The sequence below is a fragment of the Callorhinchus milii genome, unplaced genomic scaffold, assembly GCF_018977255.1.
Source record: "Callorhinchus milii isolate IMCB2004 unplaced genomic scaffold, IMCB_Cmil_1.0 Scaffold5, whole genome shotgun sequence".
NCBI classification, from domain to species: domain Eukaryota; kingdom Metazoa; phylum Chordata; class Chondrichthyes; order Chimaeriformes; family Callorhinchidae; genus Callorhinchus; species Callorhinchus milii.
Window position 1 is genome coordinate 3736432 of NW_024704746.1, and position 15011 is coordinate 3751442.

The 15011-nt window shown below is 51.2% G+C and overlaps 1 protein-coding gene across 3 annotated transcripts in view; it reads left to right on the forward strand.

Annotated features, from left to right (window-relative positions):
* jak1 (Janus kinase 1) overlaps positions 1-15011 on the forward strand; it is a 41543-nt gene that overhangs the window by 12530 nt on the left and 14002 nt on the right. For all 3 annotated transcript variants that reach the window (XM_042335953.1, XM_042335952.1, XM_042335954.1), the window contains exons 2-10: positions 3109-3300; positions 4174-4297; positions 4656-4812; positions 5808-5971; positions 7165-7522; positions 11001-11186; positions 11574-11731; positions 12573-12696; positions 13855-14071. In XM_042335953.1, the coding sequence (XP_042191887.1) occupies positions 3135-3300; positions 4174-4297; positions 4656-4812; positions 5808-5971; positions 7165-7522; positions 11001-11186; positions 11574-11731; positions 12573-12696; positions 13855-14071 (1654 nt within the window). In that variant the 5' untranslated portion in view covers positions 3109-3134. The remainder of the gene's footprint in view (positions 1-3108; positions 3301-4173; positions 4298-4655; positions 4813-5807; positions 5972-7164; positions 7523-11000; positions 11187-11573; positions 11732-12572; positions 12697-13854; positions 14072-15011) is intronic.

Below are 15011 nucleotides of genomic sequence, written 5' to 3' on the forward strand. Positions count from 1 at the left end.
GTGTCGGTGTGTGTGTGTGTGTGTGTCGGTGAGTGTGTCGGTGTGTCGGTGAGTGTGTGTGTGTGTCGGTGAGTGTGTGTGTGTGTCGGTGAGTGTGTGTGTGTGTGTCGGTGAGTGTGTGTGTGTGTGTCGGTGAGTGTGTGTGTGTGTGTCGGTGAGTGTGTGTGTGTGTCGGTGAGTGTGTGTGTGTGTGTCGGTGAGTGTGTGTGTGTGTGTGTCGGTGAGTGTGTGTGTGTCGGTGGTGTGTGTGTCGGTGAGTGTGTGTGTGTGTGTGTGTCGGTGAGTGGTGTGTGTGTGTGTGTGTCGGTGAGTGGTGTGTGTGTGTGTCGGTGAGTGTGTGTGTGTGTGTCGGTGAGTGTGTGTGTGTGTGTCGGTGAATGTGTGTGTGTGTGTGTCGGTGGATGTGTGTGTGTGTCGGTGGATGTGTGTGTGTGTCGGTGGATGTGTGTGTGTGTCGGTGGATGTGTGTGTGTGTCGGTGGATGTGTGTGTGTGTCGGTGGATGTGTGTGTGTGTCGGTGGATGTGTGTGTGTGTGTCGGTGGATGTGTGTGTATCGGTGGATGTGTGTGTCGGTGTGTGTGTGTCGGTGTGTGTGTGTGTGTGTCGGTGAATGTGTGTGTGTCGGTGAATGTGTGTGTAGGTGAATGTGTGTGTGGTGTCGGTGGATGTGTGTGCCGGTGAGGAGGGGGCGTGCCAATGATGAGCAGGCGTCCCAGCGAGCGTGAGCATGTGTGTGTGTGCGCGCCAGTTTGGATGAGTGTGCGAGTGGGTATGGGCGTATGTGTGTGTGTGTATATTACCATATATTGGGGTCGTGTGTGCTCTCAGTTTCAGGCTGATGCTCAGTCAGTCACTGACTGTAAACATACAGAGTAACTGTAGACCTATAGAGTCTTTTCCAGTCAAGCGTGTGTCACACCTTGTGACTCTCGCTCGCTATCTCCTCCTCACTGTTAACTGGAACTGGCTGACGTCTGCAAGGAAAGTCCCTGTGCTCGCAGGGCCCCAGAACAGTTCTCGATGAAAGAGGAAATGAATATTCGTTGGCAGATTAATGCGTTCTCCCCATCGCCGGGTTAACCCTGCGTTCAGGTGACAGAGGAAAAACAGTGACCGGAAACTCCGGTGACCACGCAACTCATTTTTCCAAAGCAGTACTAGATTTGAGGACGTTCCGTATTCACGTCCTGTCGCTTTTAGTGGTTAGAGCGCGCACGCCTCGCCAGCCAGACGACCTGGGTTGGATTCCTACGCAGGGCGAAATCTTAGCCAAGATTCCTTACTCCACACGCCACCCCGTTTGCTTAGCATAACAATAAGTAGGGATCTGGTGGTGAGTCGACTGGCAGACCACTTTCTGGTGGTGATAATCCCTTCTCAGTAAAATTAATAAAAAAAAAAAATCCGGTCGCTCAATCCACGGCTGTTTATGGACACTGCTGTGCGCGATCGGCTGCCGCGTTTCGGGTCGGAGAGACGTGCTGAGAGAGAGAGAGAGCTTTTAGCAGCTGCATTCTCTTTGCTGCCTGTGTTGAGATGCTCCCCTCCCTTGCCCTGAGCTGTCTTCCAAGCCGGGGTGATTAACAGCAGGCGTAATCTCCAGGAAATACTCCCCAAACTCTCCTGAGTCATAATCCACCTCGAAACCGTTCTAGAAATACTCAGTCTAGTGTGGCAGTGTTTCAGTATCTCCGGGGTCACTTACTCAGCAAATAGCTGAGCCGTACACTTCTCAGTTTCCCCCACACCCCCACACTTTGCGCTCGCACCCCTACTGGAGCTTTGCACTGTAATCCTGTGCCTGAGTGATGTTAATTCCCTTCTGGGCTGAGTAAGATCACACTGTGACTCTTCCCAAACTCATTTTACACACATGTCCTGGCCAGCAATGCCTCCTTCCCTTAATAAACTGGTCGTTCACTTCACTGGAATTTACCAATTAGCTTTGAGAAATACTTAACTCACTGAGCTTTACAACGCAGCCTGTGAAGCACTTTGAGATGGTTTGACCATACAACAGCAGCAGCAACTACAACAACTTGCATTTTCTTCAGCACCCTCCAGGCTAAGCAGTGGTGGAATTTGACGCCGGGGGGGGGCGGTAGGGAATGGGGTTGGTGATCGTGGGGCACGGTTGTACAGGGCAATGTGATCTGCCGACAGGTGAAAAGGGTAGTGGGGGCCGGGGGGGGGATGGCGAGGCTAGAGATTGAAGCACAGAGCTTCGGGGTAATCTGAATATAATAATAATAATAATCCTCGCATTTGATACAGCGCTTTTCACGTCGGGGGGACGTCCCAAAGCACTTCACAGAACACACTGTAAAGTGAATTGACTGTTTATTTGTGGGCGAACGCGGCAGCCAATTGCGCACAGCAATGTCCCACAAACAGTCGTAGATTGAAAATGACCAATTTATTATTGTTTTTGGTTTTGGAGGGATTATTATTAGGCTCTGTGTGTAGTAAGGAAACTTGCCCAAGGTTTCGCCCTCTGCCTGGAATTGAACTCGGGTCTCTCACTTACAAAGCGAGTGCTCTAACCACTGAGCTACAGGACTCCACTAGCGTAAAATGGCGTAAAAACAGACGTCGCTAGGAACGCAGCAGGTCAGGCAGCATCTACGGAGAGAGAGGGAAGGGGAAGTGAGTTAATGTTTCAGGTCAGTTATTCTGAAGATCCACTGGGCGGAAAGAGTGTGGTTGGGCGGAAAGAGATGGTTAATGTGGAGTCCTGCTGAGCAGTGGTTAGCTCGCTCGCCTCGCAAGGTGGGAGGACAGTAGATGATGAGATGACAGAGGTGTTGATGGTGCAAGACCAAAGAGGGCAATATTGGGAGATTAAAGAAAGAAACTAATAATAATAATAATCCTTGCATTTGATATAGCACCTTATCGTGTCTTCGAGACGTCTCAAAGCGCTTCACGGAATATAATTTAAAGTGATTTGACTGTATTTTGTGGGTGAAACACGGCAGCCAATTGCTCACAGCAGTGGATTGAATGGCAGGTTACTGGGGATATTCTACCCTCACCCCCGCCCCCCCCCCCCCCACCTCGACTCTTCCGTTGACATTGATGGCTCTTTGTGTGTGTGTGTGTAATAGGACCTCCATGTAAGTGGAGCTGGTTCATGGAATTCTGTATGAAGAGGAAGAAGATGACCAAGCTGGCGTTGCTGTTGTCGGGGCCGGAGCATGGGCTGGAGCTCCAGCTCTATGTGTCCGACGTCCCCATCCGGTACCTGGCCGGCGAGTACGTGGCCGAGGATCTGTGCATCGAGGCGGCCAAGAAATGCGGTGAGTTTCCATCTCAGTCTCTCACACCTGAGTCCTCGCACCGGCTGGCCCAGGCCTGAACAACCAGCGGGGGAAGCTAGCCGGGCGGTGGTGGCGGGGGGCGCGGTTGGGTTGCAATTCTATCAGGGTCTAGGCAGATACCAGCCTGGCTCAGTCTGCGCTACACTACTTCAGTGAGCGAGTCGTACATGGTGGAAGCAGAAAGAGTTGATTCTTTCAAGAACAACTTTGATAGATTTCTGGTAGGAAATAATATCAGGGGAGACGGCATATAGTTTGGGACACGACATGGCTGCCAGGATAGTGGTAGGTGAACTGGATGGACCTTGGTCTTCTTTTGCCTAGGCAGTTCTTATGCCAGGGCTCTCGCATCAGGAGGCGAGAGCGCTGGCATAAGACGTTAATCAGCCAAGGCTATCTGTGCCCAATTGAAGTGGACAGTTTTCCCCGCCATGCGGTTCTGAAAAGAGAAGCGAGTTTCTCTCTGTCTCAGTGTTCTGGTCTAACAATTCCCCAATTGATCATTTGCTTAACAGCCGTTTGATGAGAAATGACTGTGCACAAGTTGGCTGCGTATTTTCACTATATCAAATGGAAGGATTATTATTATTAAATTTGAAGACTCTATTGTCTCGCTGTCTGAGACTGGGGCTGGGGGGGGGGAATTTGGGGCCTTGTGTCTCCTTGTTGCTTGCCCCTTCACGTGTGAAGCCTGGCAGCCAGTCACAGGGTATTCGAGTGGCGGGCAGGCAGTTGGGAGTGGGGTGGGGAGCTTCGGTTGGTGAAGGAGAACTCGTTCCTGTTTTGAGGGGAGGGGGAGGTTACTGCTTACTGGTGCAGTGATGGACGTTGCTGCTCTCTCTCTCTCGCCAGGCGTCTCTCCACTATGTCAGAATCTCTTCGCCCTGTACGATCCCGTCCAGCGGCTCTGGGTTCCTCCCAATCACCTCTTCAAGGTGGACGAGAGCACGGCTCTGATATTACATTACCGCATGAGGTAAGCGTCTTAGCCCAGAGCAGTGGACTCCAGGTTTGGCCTGACTGCAGCTGGACACTGAGAGAGCGAGGTCTGGAATGGGTGGGATGTGGGGTGGGGTGGGGGGAGGGTGTCTAGCCTGGGTACAGTGGGACGGGTAGGGTCTGGAGGTGGGCGGGCTCTGAATGTGCACGGAGTCTGAGGACGGGCGGGCTCTGAGGGCAGGTGGGCTCTGAGGGCGGGCGGGGTCTGAGGGTGGGGTCTGGGGGCAGGAGTGGTCTGAGGGCGAGGTCTGGGGGCAGACGGGCTCTGGGGGCGGGTGGGGTCTGGTGTGGGCGTGGTCCGTGACCCCTGGTCACCCTTTGCTCCATCCCCTCAGGTTCTTCTTCTATAACTGGCACGGCTCCAACGAGAATGAGCCTCCTGTCTGGCGCTACTCTCCCGTCAGGAAAACTAGGAATGGATACAACTCCAAGAGTGTGGAGGATGGGACTCCACTGCTGGACGCCAATTCCTTGGAGTACCTATTTGCCCAGGTAGGCACGTCAGGCGGGCGGGCAGACGGGAGCAACAGAAGAAAACGGGCAGGGCGTATTTAATATGTAAATCTAGCGAAAATACATCTGTGGTTGCAAATTGCTCCTATTTGCAGCCATTATACCACTGTGTGGCCATTCTTCCTGCATTTTTTACCACACTCGCCTCATCTTGGGTGTTGCCTGAGAATTGTGACACCACACCTCCCTTATCTAAGTCCAAGTCATTTATTTCTAACATTTATGATAATGGGTGTTGAATTGTGCTTCACAACAGTTTGAAAAAGCCTCTTCATTTATTACAATTAGTGTGCCATTTTAAAAAAAAAAGCTTCTTGGCAGTGGTTTCTTGATTTAATATTAAAAATAATTGTTGCATCTGATATAGCGCCTTATCACGTCATCGAAGCGTCTCACAGCGTAGACTGTAAAGTGAATTGATTGCATATTTTGTGGGTTGGCACATTTCTTCCCAAATGCTTGTTTAAACTTAGTACTGTCTTCTAACTAACTGATTTCTTTTCCAATTTGGACAAAAAATATACATTTTTTTCCCCCACACCTTCAGTATTTTGTTGATCAATTGTAATGTGTGCTCCTTCGAAATAATAACCTTTGTTTTGTAGCCCCCAAATTAGGGCATCCGTTTATTTTTTTCTGGAGTAACAATCCCTTCCATAAAAAATTGTTATCTTAACAAAAAAATGTGGTCACTCAACCCACAGCTATTTGTGGGACATTGCTGTGCCCATTCCTATCAGCCTGAGAAGATGCCCTTATTCCCTACTCTTTGCTCTCAGTTTCCTAACCATTCCTTAATTCATTCTGCCACCACGATCCCTGACGTCAGCTGTGAGCCTCTCGTGAGGCACTTTACCAAAGGCCTTGCGGTGAGGGGAAAGTGTGTGGTAATGGCACAGGCTGAGATGAGGGAGGGAGGGAGTGAGTGAGTGAGTGTGGGGCAGGTTGACACAGTGTGTGTGTTGTGCTCACAGGGCCAGTATGAACTGATCAAAGGCCTGGCTCCCGTGCGAGATTCCAAAACCGAGAACGAGTTCCACGAGATTGAGAACGAGTGTCTGGGGATGGCGGTGCTCGCCATGACACACGAGGCCCTCCGGCTCAAGATCCCGCTTCAGGAGATCTCCAAGGAGATGAGGTGAGAGCGCTGGAGAAGGTGGGAGTGACAGGGAGGGGTGGGGGTGGGGTGGGGCGCGGGGAGGGACAAAGAGACAGAGAAGACGCCAGAAAGACAGCAACAAATTGCATTTACACAGCGCCTTTCACGTCGTGGGGGAACCCACTGGCCCATTAGGGTCTGTACCTGAGCTGCGGTTTGGATCAGAGAGCGGGGTGAAGGGTGGGAAGATGACCAGAGACAGAGAGAGGGGAGGGTGGAGGGATTATGGGAGGGAGTTCCACCGGTTTGGAGTGCAGTCACTGGTGGTTTGTGCATATGGGAGGGTGGGACGAGAGCTCAGTCCCGGGGGTCCTGAGATTATAATAGTAGTAACATAACATGTAGGAGCAGGAGTAGGCCATTCGGCCCTTCGAGACTGCCCCGCCATTCAATCATGGCTGATCTTCTAATCTAACTCCAGCTGATAACCTGACGCTGCCTTATCCCCATATCCCTTAATCACTTTTGCAATAAGAAATCTATCCATCTCAGTCTTGAATATGTTCAAGGACTGAGCGTCAACAGCCCTTTGGGGTAGTGAGTTCCATACATTCACCACCCTTTGAGTGAAGAAGTTCTTCCTCAACTCAGAGCGAAAGGGCTGCCTCTGATTTTAAGGTTGTGACCCCTGGTTTTAGTTTCTCCAACCGGGGAAACAATCTCCCACTATCTACTCTATCTGCCCTTTGATGATCTTATAGGTTTCTATAAGATCCCCTCTAATTCTTCTATATTCTAGAGAATATAGTCCCAAATTGGTCAGCCTATCCTTGTAACTCATCCCCTTCATCCCTGGTACTAACCGAGTAAATCTACGCTGCACCCCCTCCAAGGCAAGTACATCCTTCCTTAAATGAGGAGACCAAAACTGCACAGAGTATTCCAGGTGTGGTGTCACCAGGGCCCTATACAGTTGCAGCAAGACTTCCCTACTCTTATACTCTAATCCTTTCATAATGAAGGCTAACATAACGTTCGCCTTCCTAACTGCTGCTGCACCTGCAAACTAACTTTCTGTTGATTGGTGTACAAGGACATCCAAGTCCCTCTGGACGCTAACACATTCGTAATTAAATTTGCATTTGATACAGCGCCTTATCACGTCTTTGAGATGTCTCAAAGTGCTTGACAGACTGTAAAGTGTAGTGACTGTGTAACTTGCCACCCTCCAGTTACAAGCAGTACATTCCGGAGGCTCTGAATCGTCGCATCAGACAGCGTAACTTCCTGACCCGTTGTCGGATCAACAACGTGTTCAAGAGCTTCTTGAAGGAGTTCAACAACAGAACCGTGTCCGACAGCAGAGTCTCCCCCCACGACCTGAAGGTCAAGTACCTGGCCACACTGGAGTCTCTGACTAAGCACTTCGGTGAGGAGATCTACAAGGCCACCAGCCTGCTGGTGTGCGTGGAGAGCGAGGCCGTGACAGCCGGTCAGTACCAGCCCGTGGAGAAGGAGCAGAAGGAGAGAGAGTACGAGGTGATGGTCACAGGAGGAGCGGGCATCAAATGGAGACGTGTTACCAACGAGGTGAGAGGGCCTGGGGCTGTCACCCTCATAGAATCTTAACAGCACAGAAGGAGGCCATTCAGCCCATCGTGCCTGTGCTGGCTCTGTGAAAGAGTTTTCAACTAGACTTATCTCTTACCTGCGCAGTTGTTCTTTTTTTCTTTGGAACCTACCATTGAATCTTCTTTCTCTCTTATTACTTCTTAGTCGCATAACTTGGTGGTTAGCGCACTCACTTCACAAGCGAGAGGACCCGGGTTCAACTCCCAGGCAGGGCATAACCTTAGGCAAGCGTCCTTACTCCACAAGCCTCTGTTTACCTAGTAGCAAGTAAGAACCCTGTTGTTAGTCGATTGGCGGATCCCTTCAAATATGTAAGTTAGTCACTCAATAGTTACTCAGTCCACAGTGTTTGTGGGACACTGCTGTGCAATTGGTTGCTGGGTTTCAGCCACAAAAATATACAGTCAATTCACGTCCAGCATATCCTGTGAAACGCTTTGGGACGTCTCACCGACATGATAAGGCGCTATGTCATAGAATTATACAGCACAGAAAGGAGGCCATTCGGCCTATTGTGCCTGTGTCGGCGCTTTTAAGAGAGCTACCCAAATCAATCCCACTCCCCTGCGCTCTCCCCCATAGCCCTGCAAGCATGTCTGAAAGCCCGGCCACCGATGGTAGGGCGGGTCAGGTGGGAGACATGGAGCAGGCCGGAGCCTGATGAATGGAGGAAGCGGGCAGGTTGGTAGGGAGTCAGCAGGTCAGAGAGGTAGGAGTGGGCAAGACTTAAAGGATCTTGAACTCAATCCTCTGGGGGATGGGGAGCCAGTGGAGTCGGGGGGTGAAGGGGTCAAGGAGCCTGGTGCATGAGAGGACACGAGCTGCAGAGTTTGGGATGATCTGCAGCTTGTGAAGGGAGGAGTTGGGATGGCCGATGAGGAGGGAGTTCCCGTAATCGAGCCTTGAGGTGACATGGCTTCAAGCATTGGCGATCCAGTCACTCTCCCTTACCGTCGGGCACTAAGGATGGACTCTTCCCACCTCTGCCCCCAACCTACTCCCAGCTGTTGACTGTGCTGGTCTCAGTTATTGGCTGAGTGCCTGCTCGTGCTAATCTCACTCACTCTGCTTCAAGATATGAAGTTGCTGTATTTTGTTTACGCTGGGACCACTTCCTCTTTCTAACCAAATGTTCAAGCGCACGAGATGTGAGTGAGAGAGAGAGAGAGAGAGAGCGAGCAAGAGATAGGACACACTGAGACAAGGAGAGAGAAAGAAAGAGAGAAACGGTACACACTGAGACAACAACAACAACAAAATTACACTGTATAGCACCTTTCATGTCGGGAAAACGTCCCAAGGCCCTGGACAATCATTGACCAGAGCTGGCGGTCGAGATCAGGGAGGGTGGAGGGCCGGGGTGGGGGAACCAAAGTTACGGTCGAAGAGGAGGGTCTTGAGACAGGCCTTGAAGCCCCCTTCAAGGGCGGGAGCGCGGCAGAGGGGCTGCGGGATGGAGTTCCAGAGGGTGGGGGCAGCGAGGCTGAAGGCCCGCCCACCAATGGTGGTGCAGGCGAGGCGAGGGACGTGAAGCAGGCCGGAGCCCGCTGAGTGGAGGGAGTGGGCAGGTTGGTAAGGGTTTAGGAGGTCACAGAGGTAGGGGGGAGCAAGGCCATGGAGGGTTTTGAAGGTGAGGACCAGGAACTTGAACTATACCCTCTGTGTGATGGAAAGCCAGTGGAGTCGGCCGAGGATGGGGGCGATGGGGTCGTGGAGCCTGGTGCGGGAGAGGACACGGGCTGCAGAGTTCTGGATGATCTGCAGCCTTTGGAGGGAGGAGTTGTGAAGGCCGACAAGCAGGGAGTTTGCGTGGTCGAGCCTGGATGTTATGAATGTGTGGATGAGGGTCTTGGTGGCCTGCAGCGTGAGACAGTGGCGGAGCCGAGCGAAGTTGCGGAGGTGGGGGAAGGCGGAGCTTCATGGCACGGATGTGGGGTAGAAAGGATAGTTGAGGGTTGAACAGGACCCTGAGGTTCCGTATTGGCTCCGTGAGATGTACATCCATGGAGGGAGGGAGATGCTGCCAGCGATCGAGGTATGGAGGCGCTGACGAGAGTCAAGCAGAAGGGGCTCGGTCTTGTTGATGTTCAACTGCAGGACTCTCAGCCAAGACTTGATGTCCAATAGACGTTCTGAAATTGAGGGTGGAGGCAGAGCAGTAGAGTTGGGTGTCATCTGCATACTTGTGGAAGTTGACCACATGTCTGCAGATAATGTCACCAAGGGGGAGATTATCTTACTATAAAATATGTAGCTATTGAAAAGGAGAGGGCCAAGGACAGAGCCCTGAGGTACTCCACACAGGACACTGTGTGGGCTGGAGGGGAAGCCGTTAGTGCGACAAAATGGAGACGGTGGGAGAGGTGGGGATCGAACCAGGCAAGGGCAGGTCCGCGAAGATTGAGCTGAGAGGAGAGGCAGTGTAGGAGGATAGAATGTTCGACAGTGTCGAACGCGGCAGAGAGGTTGAGGAAGACGAGGAGACGGAGAGAGACCTGGTCACAGCTGTTCAGAAAGTTGCCTGGAAACCCGATTGGAGTTCTTCACAGAGGGAATGGCGGGAATGTCTGGGATGTGATGACTCGTTTCAGGGCCTTGGAGAGGGAGATTGGAGATGGGGCGATCGCTGGAGAGTAGGGATGGGTTTTTTGAGACGGGAAGAAAGAGATAGAGAGCTAGATAAGTGTGTGCACACTGAGACACAAGTTTGTGATAATAACAATAATAATAATCCTTGCATAATTCCTGCAGGAGGGCGTCTTAAAGCGTTTCCCAGGAGTTACTGTACATGTCGTAAATTTTGAGTGACTGTGTACTCTGTAGGCAAATGTGACAGCCAATTTGCACACAGCAATGCCCTTGTAAACAGCCATGAAGTCAAGTGAGTGAATTTTATTTGGGGAATTCTCAGCTGGGACACCACAAGAGAGAAACTCCCTTCTCTTTTCCCGGCGATCTGTAACAGGAGACAATGGGGAGTGTGGTTTTAACGAGTCCTGTAGTGTAGTGGTTGGAGCGTTCGCCTCGCAAGCGGGAAGACCCGGGTTCAATTCCCAGGCAGGACGAAACCTTAGGCAAGTTTCTTTACTCCACACGTCTGTTTACCTTGCAGTAAGTAGGAACCCAGTTGTTAGTCGATTGGCGGATTGCTTTCTGGGGGTGATAATACCTCCCTCCCACAAAATAATAATAATTTGGTCACTCAGTCCACAATTCACTTTACAGCATATCCTGTGAAGCGTTTTGAGACGTCTCAACGACGTGATAATTCGCTATATCAAATGCAAAGATGATTATTATTAAAATTTTGACTATGTAGCGCACTCCACGCGCCCTCCCCCTCCCCCCTCCCGCTGGAGTGTCCTGGCTGACAATCCTCCAGTTGAGTTGGTGATGATTGTGTGATGGTAACAACATCTTTTCCTTGGGGTTGAAGCCGGTGGTGAACAACAAGGAGAAAGTGAAGAGCAAGAAAGGGAAGAGCGGGGGGAAGAGTGTGCGGAGCCCGGACACCAAGTCCTCCAGTGAGACCTGGACCATCTTCTCGGACTTCTTCGAGATCACTCACATCGTCATCAAGGATTGTATCGTCAGCATCAACAAGCAGGACAACAGGAAAATGGTGAGCTCTTACTCTCTCCTTCCCTCCTCCTCTCCTCTTCCTTCTCTCATCCTTCCTCTCTCTTTCCCTCCTTGTCCCTCCTTTCCTCTCTTTCCCTCTTTCTCTCCTCTCTTTCTCTCCTTCCCTCTCCTCTCTCCTTCCCTGCTCCTCTCTCCTTCCCTCCTCCTTCCTTCCTCTAGCCTTCCCTCCTTCTCCCCTTCTCTCTCTTTGCTCCTCTCTACTCCTCTCTCTCCTTCCCTTCTCTGCTCTGCCCTCCTCTTTTCCATCCTTCTCTCATTTCCCCCCTCTCTCCTTCCCTCCTGTCTGCTCCACTCTCCCTGTCTCCTCTCCTCTCCTTCCATTCTCTTGCCAAGTGAGGATGGTGGTTACTCTGTGTATGTGTTGCAGGAGGTGACAATGGCCAGTTACACTGAGGCTCTGTCCCTGGTCTCCCTTATTGACGGCTATTTCAGGCTGACGGTTGACGCTCACCATTACCTGTGCACAGAGGTGGCCCCGCCTTTGGTTGTCCACAACATTAAAAATGGCTGCCACGGACCCATAAGGTAATCCCCTCTCCTCTCCTCGCACTCCTCACCCTACCACATAGTCCACAATATCCTAGTAAATATAAGAATAATTATAATAATCTATAATAGTTATTATGCTCATAATCTTTGCACTCGATGCGTGGCCTTGTCGCGACACCTCAAAGGGCTTCACAGGATTTACTGTAAGGTGTAGTGACTATGTATTTTGTGGTTGAAACACGGCAGCCAATCTGCACACAGCGACGTTCTGCCAACAGCCATGCAGTGAATGAGGGATTTTATCTCCCTCTATCCCTCGGCCTTGACTCCACCTCCCCCACCCCCCCCCCACCCTCAGGTCACGCCCGAAGACCATTCTCTTCGACCGTCGTGCTCTGCCACTGTCGAGCGCTCCGGCACTCTATCCTGCGCGACGGGCATTGTGTAGATGCGAGTACTCGTTGTGGTTCGTCTGTGGCTGCCGAGGTGTGATTGCTGGAGGTGATCATTTGTTTGGTTTGTTCGTGGAGTCCTATAGCTCAGTGGTTAGCGCGAAAATGTTAGTTAAGTTTCCTTACTCCACGTGCCTCTGTTTACCGAGCAATAAGTAGGAACCCGGTTGCTAGTCGATTGGGGGATGGCTTTTCCAGGGGTAATAATCCCTTCAAAAAAAAATAATAATAACTTGGTCACTTAATCCGTTCGTGGGACGCTGCTGTGCGCAATTGGCTGCCGCGACTCGCCCGCAAATATACAGTCAATTCACTTGACAGTATAATCCTGTGAAGCATTTGAGACGTCTCAGGCGCTGACTGCATCGAGTGCGAGGAGTGCTATTACTTGAAGGACGGGGAACCTATTTTGTGTTTGTGTTTAGGACGGAATACGCCATCGCCAAACTCAAGCTGGAGGGTAACGAGCACGGCATGTTTGTCCTGCGCTGGAGCTGTACCGATTTCAACCACATCCTCATGACGGTCGCATGCAATGCGTCCACTGAGGTGAGAAAGGGGTGTCCGTACCTGATAATAACACTGTCAACACACCTCCGTAGCCTCTCTCTCTCCTTCCTCTCTCTCTCTCCCCTTCCTCTCTCTCTCTCCCCTTCCTCTCTCTCTCCCCTTCCTCTCTTTCTCTCTCTCTCTCTCTCCCCTTTCTTTCTCTCTCTCTCTCTCCCCTTCCTCTCTCTCTCACTCTCTCTCCCCTTACTCTATCTCTCTCTCTCTCTCCTCTCTCTCTCTCTCCCCTTCCTCTCTCTCTCCTCTCTCTCCCCTTCCTCTCTCTCTCTCTCTCTCTCCCCTTCCTCTCTCTCTCTCTCTCTCTCTCTCTCTCTCTCTCCCCTTCCTCTCTCTCTCTCTCCCTTCCTCTCTCTCTCTCTCCCCTTCCTCTCTCTCTCTCTCTCTCCCCTTCCCTCTCTCTCTCTCTCTCCCCTTCCTCTCTCTCTCTCTCTCTCTCTCTCCTTCCTCTCTCTCACCGCCCACCCCCCGCCCCCCCCACACACACACACCCACTCTCTCTCTCTCTCTTCCTCCTTTCTGGCTACCTAACAAAGAACTGTCGCTGTTTACATGCAAAACACTTTCAGAAAGGGAAGAGAAAAACAGGATGTTAATATGTACATCCAACGAAAATCAACCCGAGCTGTATCAAATGCAAGAATTATTTGTATTATTATAGAGGCTAATTAACCATTTGAACAAGGAGGCTAAGGCCAGGACAATGCGACTTGTTTAAGAATCAGCTGAACAGCTTTAAATGGAAGGATGTTCGGGTGGGAATTCTATAAGGATGAGATCAAATAGGTTTTCACCTGAGACTCTCTATTTCTCTCTCTCTCTCTCTCTCTCTCTCTCACAAAACGCACGCACACACACACTCTCTCTCTCTCCCACCCCTGATGATCATAATACGTTCTGGGTGTCAGCCTGGCTCAGTTAGTAGCTCTCTCCTCTGAGTCGGAAGGTTGCGGGTTCAAGCCACATTTCAGGGATTTTGAGCTCACACTCTTAAGCTGACGCCCCAGTGCAAAGAGGCTCTGGGGAGCAAGCAGTGCATTGTCAGAGGCACCGTCATTCAGATGATGGGTTAAACCAAGGTCCCTTCTGTGCCTGTTCAGGTGGTCACTCACTGCTCTTCAATGCTTGTATCTGGCTCTCTAGGGCATGGACATCTTTGACCGAGTCAACCCGTCGATGCCGACCAGACACTACAAGAACTTCCAGATCGAGGTGACGCAAAACACCAGCTACAGGCTGCACGGCTCTGACACCTGCTTCTCCAGCCTCAGGGAACTGATGAAACACCTCAAATCCCAGATCCTCAAAACCGAGGACGTCAGTTTCCAACTCAAGACCTGCTGCCCCCCCAAACCGAGAGGTCAGAACCACCAACCCCTCTCCCTCTCCACCTCGCCAAGCTTCCCCCACTTCTGCACCCCACTTCCTACTCCGCCCGAACCCTCCCTACTTCACTGCTGCCACCCCCTCCCCGCCAAGCAAAGAGGTCAGAACCACCAACCCCTCTCCCTCGCCAAGCTCCACGCCTCCGCTCTGCACATCCTTTCCCCACAGGCGTCTCAAAGCACTCTACAAAGTGAATTGACTGTGTATTTTGATGTGTATATTTCGATTCAAAAATCACTGGAATCGGTAAAATCAGAGACATGATTGAAATCCGAGAAATCTACAATACAGAAGGCCACTCGGCCCATCGTGTCCGTGCTTGTGCTTTTTAAGAGCATTTCCTCCCGTCCTGTTTCCCTGCCCGCTCCCCTCCGTAAGGCAGAGGCCGATGGAGAGATACTTGGGAGTTGAGGAAAAAAGGCAGGAAAAAGAGGCGATAAGTGACGTGATGTGAGATTGAAAAGAAGCTTCCACCTCCCAATCCCATCCCAACCCAACCCGCCCCCACCCCACCACCAAAGAAAGTAGCTCGCTAGACCGTCAGCCTAAATTGTGAGCTCGACTCCCTCAAATCAGTGGCCAGGAGAGGTGGGAGAGAGGGGGTGGGGGGCTTGAACCCACAATCTCCTGACCAGAATGTCACCAACTAAACCAAGTGGAATCCAGTCAAAATCCAGACAGAATTTTATCACTGACTAAATGTCTTTGCTGATTTTAAAGTGATCTGAGGCACTGCCGAACATGGAGGGCACCCTATAAATGCAGGGTGTTGTTGTTAGAGTGCCGGACATTGATGTTTTGACTGCCGATTCCTGGTGTGAATGGATAATAATAATAATAATCCTTGCATTCGCTATACAGCGCCTTATCAGGTCTTCGAGACATAATTTGGTCACTCAGTTTGTGGGTCAGGT